This window comes from Solanum pennellii, chromosome 2, assembly GCF_001406875.1.
Source record: "Solanum pennellii chromosome 2, SPENNV200".
Lineage (NCBI taxonomy): Eukaryota > Viridiplantae > Streptophyta > Magnoliopsida > Solanales > Solanaceae > Solanum > Solanum pennellii.
The window spans coordinates 51803248-51813330 of NC_028638.1; the positions used below are offsets into that span (position 1 = coordinate 51803248).

Here is a 10083-nt window from a genome sequence, read left to right on the forward strand (position 1 = left end):
AAAAAAATTAATTCCAAATAAGTAATTTAATTCCATGTATGGCGTACCAATATTATATGAGAACTTAGAGAAATTAATCCATATTCCTTACTTCCTAATGAAGTGCTAAAAGACCTTCCCTTGGATCACGCTCATGCTTTTGTGAGCGAGAAGGAATTTGAATAAATGGCATTATATTTTGGCTTTGATACTTTGCAGTTCACTTCCCTTAAATAGCTTATGAGACACCTCATCCGACGTCATTTTATATTTGGAAAATAATTAAAAATATCTACAAATTATATAAATTTACGTGAAGATACTCTCAACTAATAATTTGATCAAAAATTATTCTTATTATCAATTATTTAGTCCTAAAATACTCTTATAAATGCATCTCTCATCTTATCGAAGAAACAAACAATTAAAAAAACCATACTAAATGTCAATTTACATAACTATAAAATCTCCATATATAATTCAGAAGATATATACTACTAGTTTTTTTTAAGAGTTGTACTTTGGAAACTTAAAGAAAACCTAGTTTTATAAAGTCTGATACCAAAACCTTACACCTAACGCTTATTCCAATCGGCAAGTAGATGATTTTTATCTACATCTTCTCTACTATATTCTACTTTCTAATTTCATTGAATGATTCTCCCTCTATTTTAATTACTGATTTTAATTGACGTAATACTATCAGAGTAGATAATTTTTTCTGAATTTATAATTATTAAAAAAGCACGTTAAAAGTTACAAATATTATTTAATTTTGTGTTGCTAAGCATATTATAGGCTAAATTAAAGTAACGAGTTATTAAAAAAGAAAAGAAAAAACTCTTTTTCAATTGAACTAAAAAAAATAAGAAAGATAAATAAATTGAACACAAATATTTTCAAAATTTTTTTCTTTGTTTATTTATCTCCATTACGTGATATTCGTTTGGATTAATTTAAATTTGTGTTACATATATAAGACTTGTTATTCATGGCATGATATTATTCTATGTTATATATATTTATTTGGGTAAAACTTATCCGCATCGAATGTTTACAGTAATTTGATATATGCATAATGTGTTTAAATTTATCGTTTATTTTATTTTAATTAATTAATATATATTTTACTTAATTAGATCACATAATAATAAAAATTAAATTAATTTAATATAAACACTGAATAGAGATAAAGTTTTTTTCAACTTACGCCATTGTTGATTAGTTCCGGTAAACAAAATGAGAGGAAAAGAATAATGTTTTTCTTCCCTAAAAACAAGACAGAGAGCAATACAATGTACTTAGACGGGTATGCCTTATACATTAATACTGCTATCTTATTTGTCTGTATTTTTAAATTTATTTAAACATAAAATCACACCAAAAAATCACTACTTTATCCCAAAGAGCTTCATAATTTTTAATTTCAGTATATTTTCGAACTTTAACTTATTTTAATTATGAATATACTTAACATACATTAGGAAAATAATAAATATGTATTATATTATATTTTCATTATTAAAAAGAGCCGAAGATATTGAAATATTTTAAAAGAAAGTCCGTAATGATAAAATAAAACAATAATAACAATTAATTTTTTTTCTTATATTTATAACGGTGCAGTACAACTTTTACATACAATAAGTTAACAAATACAATTTTTTTACTTACCTTTCACTTTAATTTTCATTTTAAACTATTAAAAGTTGTTAGCTACTCTACTAAAAAAATAAAGGATATAAAATGTAACCCCCCCCCCAAAAAAAAAAAACCTAAATAAGGGAAGTAGAAGGTGGAAACTAATAAATATAAATAGTCATAGTAATAGAAAAAACAAAAATGGAAGCGGGGCCAATGAATACATGATTTTCCAAACCTTTTCTTTTCTTCTCTTCTGTCATCTGTGTGTATAGTTCTCATCGATATCATCGTTGTTGTCGTCGTTGACGCTGCTGTCAGCCATGTCCGCCTCCTCTGCCTCTTCTCGCAAGGTTCTTCTTCTTCATCTTCTTTCCCTTTTCTTGCTTTCTTTTTTTTTTCTCCGCCTTTCTGTCTTAATTTTACCTCTATTTGACCCTTTCTCTTTCTGGTAATTCCGATGTGGGTTTTGCTGTTTTCGTTGGATTCTTGATCAGACATTAAGCAAGATAGCATGCAATCGACTCCAGAAGGAGTTGGCGGAGTGGCAAGTCAATCCCCCTGCTGGTTTCAAACATAAAGTTACTGATAATCTTCAAAGGTCTCACTCTTTTTTGTTTAATTGGGTTTTCTTTAAATTTTTCTAGGGTTTTCAGTGAATTTCTTGGTTACCCTTTTTAGCCTACTTGAATTTATGATCGGGGGTACAATAATTCACTAAAGATTCTCGATTGATTTTTTTGCTTTCTTTGGATTAGAGGGTATTTATATAGTTGCATTAACTTTTGATTGATGTGGTTCTTTTCTGAGATTGATTTATGTGGTTCTTTGGTGAAAAGGTGGGTGATTGAAGTGATTGGGGCTCCTGGAACTCTCTATGCGGATGAAACCTATAATCTTCAAGTTGATTTTCCAGAACATTATCCCATGGAAGCTCCGCAGGTGGGTAAAGTTTTGTGCCTATTTGATATGGTAACCCTAGCACCCAAACTCCAAATTCCCCTACCCATTTTTTTTCACTCCACTCTCCTCGTGACTTGAGTAACCAATCTCATAGTTTGATATGGTAGGGCCCTCCACTATGCTAACGCTCCTTTGTCTTTGTGATGGTTGATACTGATTGATATTCTCTTATGGGGGTCTAGGGATTGTTGTTTCTTTTAAAGATTGCAATTGAAACTCATACCCTAATTATTTTTGCTGACTACCATATTGATGCAGGTGATTTTTGTGCCACCGGCTCCGTTACACCCTCATATCTATAGCAACGGGCACATTTGCTTAGGTAGTTATATATGTAATCAAATATCTTTCATTCTCTTACTACCACGAGACACTTGTTAAATTGGTCACTATATGTTGTTTCTATGTTGTTCAAATGTTTGGATTTCTATGCATGGTCACGTGGTAAATGATTTGTGGTGCATACTTGTTTCTGTTAAAGATTATATGCTTGGTATTATGGTGCTCAAAGTGCTTTTATGACTTTTAACCAGTTCTTTTCAACGAATTGGTGTCAACAGTAGATTGCTGGCTGATGTCAATGACAATGTTGATGGTTTCAGTGGATTTTATTTTTATTGACTGATCTTGATTCAAGTCCAATTCTTTTTTATTATACATACCTTCTGAGGGAGCAATAGTCAACACGGATAACAAATAAGTAATCTTTTTCTTATGTAAAACTCTCTTTGCCAAGGTAGTGTGCGTTATGCGGTTTTAACTGAAATTTTTAAACAGTTTTTGTAGAATGATAATTTAAACTTGGTCAAACCACCATCATCTAGGTCACGGGTCTCTTGCACTTCCTTTAAACAATTCCAATTTGGCACTGAATAGGCTGAGCATACAATTCTGAAATTGCATATAGTAAGCAAAGAGAAAGCAGTTCGTACTACTTATAAAAAAACTTATGCCTTTTCATTGGATTGAGGGTGTAGTAAATGCTTTTGACTGTGATACTCTTTCTAGAAGGAACGTGTTATTTCTTCTTGTAAACTGGGGTATCCGGGCTAGCTTGCGCACCTCAAGCAACATTTACATTCTTATTTTCAGAGTTTGTTTATGAGAACCCAAATTTTTGGTTCATTTTCGATTTTCTGAAAGAAAGAAAAAACCCCTCTACATTGAAAAATCATAATTTTTGAGATATAATATGGAAATTTATCTAGGATTACTTGATGGAGGTGGAAGCTGGCTGCCCACATGATTCTAATCATTGTTCTTGTGGCTTGAGTCACCAACGATTTGGCTAAAGCTTCGTTTATTAAGTATCCTAGGCTCCCAACACTTGACAAGATCTCCTTCTTTAATGGCTCTATCACTGCCAAAGATAACAATTGTCACATTCTCGCTAAAGATAACACATTGATATCTTAATAAGATTTTCATGTTCACGATAGAGACAACACATTGATATCTTAATAAGATTTTCATATTCATGTACCTTACCGGGGATAGAGCCTAGAAACATTAAACTTCTCCTAGTCAATATTCCACTTGTGTAATTGGAGGTTGATGTGAACGATCACGACACATGGGAGTGTGCAAGGATAAAATTTAGGACAATCATAGATAAGAAGCCAAAAAGAAACAAATTAGATACCCATAAGAGGCACAAATCGGAAAGAGAAAATAAAAAAAACCTAACTGGACAATGATTTGTTTTCCTATCTACAGATTGTAAACAAACAATCTTAACCAAAATAGATTAGAATAGAACTAGACCGACCACATGCTGATTCTTACATATTGCATGAGTAGAGAATAAGCATTGTCTCTTCATTTTGTCTGTTTTTGGGTCCATTTTATTACTTTATTCTGAAGTAAATTTGAATTTTCCTGAGTCTTGTTATAAAAAGCAGCAATCCCGTTATCTGCTTAAAAATAAATGTCTCTTGTACATTAATATGCCCCCAGTTTCTACTTTTGTGTGACATAATTGTGGTAAATCTTCTTCTTACTTGCCTAATTGCGTAAGAGCCGTATTAACTTAAAGTTGGGCTATTCACTATGATACCACATAAAAGATTTCTTTATTGGCTCTTTCTATAATGGTTCATTATGGTCCAGTTCATTTTCATTTGGATCAAAGTTACATACTTTGTACTTATCTTCGAAATCATGACTTCCACCAATTTCCTTCCTTTCTCTTAGGTATAGATATTGCCAATTAACATTTATAATTCAGATGTGAACAATTTCGTCATAAGACAAATCAAAAGGTGTCAATGTTGTGCTTAAATTCGGCTCAATGGATTGAATTAGTGTATCAACGAGTGGCAATGTTTGGTAGCTATCCTTTAATGGCCAAACAGTGATTAGAATAAGTTTTGAGAAGCTGAAAGATGACTGTTTGACTTTGAATATGGCATACCATGTCTGGACTGATGGAGATCATCGAGTTGTTATCTGCTATGTTTTCCCTTTTCTGGTGGATATTTTTGCCATCAATGTCTTGCTTGAAATCGTAATTTAAGTAAGTTACTGTCCCGTTGCAGTTTGTGAAGTCTATATTACTAAAATCTTTCAAAATAGTCTTATCTTCAGCATAATGACTCTTGTTACAATGTGTGTAAAAATTGTATATGTTATACAATAGAGGAGATGCTATTCTTGTCTCAACTAAATAATCTTATCACGTATTGCCGCAGTCAAACTGAAAGGTTTTTCAGATACACTGGGAAGGTTTGTAGAAATCATATTCACATAACCTCATCCTTAGTGACCTCTTGATTAGGATGGTGCTGAAGAGAACTTTTCAATGCCATATTCTTCACTTTTTTCCCTCTTCTGTAGTTTCTTCCTGTCATGTGGGTTTACAGAAATAATATTACTTAACATCTTAAGTAGTGACCTTTGGAGAAGAGGAAAACTTTGAAATACCATCTTTGGTTTCTCCTATTATGCAGTTATATAGCAGATTTTTGGTTATTCTGTGGGTGAAAGTGAAAGCATAAGGGTTCCATACCGTATTTTGTTTTTGTGTGGGGGAAGTGAAAACTTGAAGGTTCATGTGCAGTTTGCTAATTGGTCTGCTAGTGCTAAGCTTCCACCTCATGAAAGATTTTTCAACATCTTATAGAAATTGGACATGTATCATGAGAACCAGCAGTTGACAACAGCTTCTTCATGTCTTGCAGATATTCTCTATGATTCATGGTCTCCTGCCATGACAGTCAGTTCTATATGCATCAGCATTCTTTCCATGTTGTCAAGTTCAACCGTGAAGGTGCATTTCCCATATTCATACTAATATAAATTTGAGTTGCTTTTATGAGATCCACTATTAGAAAAGAACTTCTATTCCAAATACGAACCTATTTCTTCCTTGTCGGTTGAAATATGTAACACAGCACATTATTCTGCCAAGCTTCTCATGTTTTTAGTTTTTAGTTCTTATTGGTTCCCATCACTTATGCAGCAACGCCCTGAAGATAATGACCGCTATGTGAAGAACTGCAGAAATGGCAGATCTCCCAAGGAAACCAGGTGGTGGTTCCATGATGATAAGGTGTGAAGGGTGTCCTTCTGACCCTTGAGGCAACATTGTTGCTTTGGCTTATTTTACATCAAATGCTAATCGAAAAAAAATCCTACATATGCATGGCCACTGCTAGTGCATAATGTGCAGCAAATTGGCCTTTACTGTCCAATATTTGTAAATGGAGATGATTTTCCTTTTAAGCTTCTTGTGCAACATTATGTACTCTTATGGAAATACACCACAACCTAATTTATAGTCCATGAAGAGTTTTCTTCTGGCATCTAAACGACAAGTTTGTATTTACTTTGCATTGTTCTTGTTGTTGACTTCTTTTCCTTAGCCTGCCGAGTAACATCAGGTAAATCATAGGATGTGTGTAACCCTTTGGACTTTCTGCTCCTTCTTGTTGGTGCTTTCTGCAATTAGATAGCTATGCTTATGTGTGCACCCAATAGTGTGGTCTACTGGTCGATTAGGGGGGGGGGGAGGAAATCATTGGAAATTAGGGTTCAAATGTCAATAGAGACAAGAAACACTAGGTGATTTCTTCTCATTCCCCAAGTCTTGGTAGGCAGAGGTAAGCAAGTACTCGGTGAAATAGTCAAGTTAGCATAAGTTGATCCAGGTACTGTCATCTTCAGAAGGCGAGAAAGAAAAAAAAATAGCTATTGTACGTATGCATATTTGCACATATGCAGATATGTACTACTACTGTTATTTGTTGAGGTCGAATCAGTTTTAGGATTTGTGATTTTCATATCCTTAAATGCAATCATGCTATGAGTATTTCCGCATAAACTCATCTGAATTGCTTGGTCTTGTTGTACTTGCAAAGACACAATTCTTATCTCTAAGCAAATTGCATGATTACATATCTCTTTATTTTGTTTGATAGGTTCTTTGTCACTTTTAAATGATAAGACGTGTCATCTAATGTCCGAACATTAATTTGTCAAAGTTGCTAAAACATGCGCACTTGTCTATTCCAACATAATACCACAGTTACTTAGAATCTAAAAACGTACACATTAGAGAACTGATAAGTGTAGTTTCGAAGCTAGACTGAAATTATTCCTCAACTCTCTTTCCCCCCCCTGAAGGAAGTTGGTAGCATGGTGTACTTGCTACTTTCCACCAATACAAGGACCAGGAAACTCCACCTATCAAGACTTGGACAAAGCACCTAGTGTTTTTGCCAACAACGACCAACATGCGTTTAACTAACAAGGTTCACATACAGTATTATTTTTGTTTTACTAACAAGGTTCACATAGAGTATTATCTTTTTTATGACAAGGAAAATCCATTGCCACCATTCTTTGGGTGCGCAGGGTAAAACACCCGCTCCTATGGAATAGTTCGCAAACCACAGTATTATTAGATGTCAAAGAATGGCTTCCATCAATTATTGTTGCTACAAAAGCAGCTTTGTGAGCACTTAAACAAGGACTCAAAAAGTTATTTCTTATCTTGATAAATTACAAAGACTAGAAATATTGTACACTTCATAGAGTCTTAAGCATCATCGTGATTCTATTTATACTTCTGTCAAATCTGTGAGTACTCTTTTTCCAGATATTGTTTCACTAGTATAGAGTCCTAGTGCTATAGCAGGAGTGTGAGGCAAAAAAGATGTAGAAGAACTAATACTCTCTTCTAGACAATTTTAACAGGTTTAGGACGTTTTCATAGACAATGAAGGTAACTGAAGCTGCAGGGACATTTTTCAGCATGTTTGGAGTGATACCTCTGTAGAAGCCTCGTACGCCCTCAAACCTGTAAGCTCAAACAAAAAAAAAAGATAGAAAATTAAGGGATAAATTTACCAATAAGGGGGTGGGGAGGGGGAGGGTTCTACTTTCTTCTCTTATTTTACGATTATGATAACTTCTATTATATGTATCAGATGAGAGGAAGAGTCGGGACGGAAGAAATTTAGGATTAAGACTGAAAACCTTTTTCTAAAGTTAATGGTCTTAAAAAAGAATAACACAGTCAAAGTAGAAAAATTCAATCAAAGGGAATTTGAATTTCTTCAGCTTTTGTTTATTCTCAGTTTGATTCCTTGATAGTGAAAGCCACCGTTAAGAGCATTAGATGAACTTGTATTTAGATTCTGAAAACATTTTAATATCTAGCGAACTCAATGCTTGATATTCGTGTACAATTAATCAAGTGCATCAGCTGTAAGTAAGTCTGAATTTCATCCTGACCTCGCAGTTTCTTTCACAACATGCCAGCTATCAATGTACCTTGGAACTCCAGTTGTACTTGGTCGTTGCTGTTCAAAGAGAAGACATATCTTTAACTACTCTACAGAAAAACTGAATCAAGAGCTACTAGAGGCTTGTCTACCGGGAAGAGTTGTTGTATCAAGTGATGCATAAAGCAGTAATATGAAAAGCAGTTACCTGCAATCGAGATCGCACAACCTGAAAAGGTTTCATTTAAATACATTATTAGTTAAAGAGGAAAGTGAAGGGGGCACAGGGTAAAAGATTGTTAGAACAAATTGGCATTTAGACGGGTGCTCCATAATGCTCTCAAAGCCTTCTGTCCCTGAACCCATATTCCCAAGTATGGAGAAAAGAACAAACTTATCACACACCCTAGGGATGGCAATTTCAGCCCATATAAATGAAATGAACCCATTTTTTCCATATTAATTAAATTAAATGGATCACTCATATTTTCTTAAATGGATAAATATGGATTTCAACCTATTTAAGCTCATACATATATGGACAAAATGGGTAAACATGAGAATCCATACATACCCATATATCACACTTATTAATAAAAATCCCTAATTGCACTGTTTATTTTTGAAAATAAAAATAAATTTAAAAAATTAGGAGTGGGGGCAAAAAATTTTTGAATTTTTTTCTGGGTGTGGGTGTGACACCCCTAACATACCTGAAATGGGTATGTTGTAAGAATGGCTGCCAGCTTAGAAGAAGCTCCTAGTGTTGCATAGTCAACTGAATCCTGTGAAAGAAATGTAAGAGCAAATACTGAGGCGTTTACCAATATTACTTCAAGGCTAAGAGAAGTTAATAAGTTCTCTCTTATTGGGAACTGAAATGGTCAATTTTCTACAACAGTATTCCATATGAAAGAACTAATCATTACAGTGATCACAATATCATTGTCATCTGATAGTGCTCTTGAGCAATAATCAACCTCCAGAAATCGTACAACCAATTCTTTTGCATTTACATTGAGCCTTAAAGACATTTCTAGCTAATCACACAAAAAAGAAGATACAGTATATCACCACTTAGCAGCAAATAGGCTTCCATTAATTGATCAATGAGAGGCAGTTCACTGGTTCAAAATATATCATCTCTTACCACATGAGACAGTAGCAAGAACCACATAGTCGGTTCAGAAAATAATTCAAGCATTCTTCAATCTGATATGCTTAACAAAGAGAAATATTACATTTAACTTTTCTTCTAGTAGCTGGAGCTTTTTTATATTACGTTTCTAATGGGGAGGGGAAGGGATTGAGCAGGCTAGCGACACTCTGATGCAGTAAATAAGGGACTGAAAAGAATCTAATGTGCCTTTGGATAATCCGTATACATGAAAATAGAAGAAATATCTGCACGTTAATGGTCAATGAAGTGGTTAAGAACCCTGAGGTGGAGACAAAAAAAACATTAAGTGATTCTTCACATCTGCCCTAGCCTTGGTGGACAGAGTTACCTGGGAAAAGTTCCTACTCACAAGATTTCCTAAGACACCTAGGGGATGTGTCTGCACAAGTACCTTGACGAAAACAACGAGGAAAGGAAGTGCAATACTTAGGGTGTGTCCAGTATGGAGGAAAATGTTTTCCATATGCATTTCTTACTTATTTCTAATGTTTGGTAGGCAAGCAAAACAATATTATTTTAAGAGTATTTTTATGTTATCTAGCAGAACACTATGGGGTGAGATGTTGTGGGAAATGGGGCTTTGGGGGTGGTGGA

The 10083-nt window shown here is 34.0% G+C and overlaps 2 protein-coding genes across 3 annotated transcripts in view; one reads left to right on the forward strand and one right to left on the reverse strand.

The window, feature by feature from the left end:
- The first annotated feature begins 1804 nt into the window (after nucleotides 1–1804).
- On the forward strand, nucleotides 1805–6412 carry LOC107008819 (probable ubiquitin-conjugating enzyme E2 18). The gene is made up of 6 exons (XM_015208011.2): nucleotides 1805–1973; nucleotides 2118–2221; nucleotides 2460–2562; nucleotides 2842–2905; nucleotides 5763–5851; nucleotides 6044–6412. Exons 1-6 carry the CDS (start codon nucleotides 1944–1946, stop codon nucleotides 6137–6139), a joined length of 486 nt encoding a protein of 161 aa, XP_015063497.1. The 5' UTR covers nucleotides 1805–1943; the 3' UTR covers nucleotides 6140–6412.
- A 1078-nt stretch (nucleotides 6413–7490) lies between these two features.
- LOC107009466 (folate transporter 1, chloroplastic) overlaps nucleotides 7491–10083 on the reverse strand; it is a 7687-nt gene continuing 5094 nt past the window's right edge. For both annotated transcript variants that reach the window (XM_015208807.2, XM_015208806.2), the window contains exons 8-11: nucleotides 9023–9094; nucleotides 8518–8538; nucleotides 8320–8387; nucleotides 7491–7882 (exon numbers count right to left, since the gene is read on the reverse strand). In XM_015208807.2, the coding sequence (XP_015064293.1) occupies nucleotides 7750–7882; nucleotides 8320–8387; nucleotides 8518–8538; nucleotides 9023–9094 (294 nt within the window). In that variant the 3' untranslated portion in view covers nucleotides 7491–7749. The remainder of the gene's footprint in view (nucleotides 7883–8319; nucleotides 8388–8517; nucleotides 8539–9022; nucleotides 9095–10083) is intronic.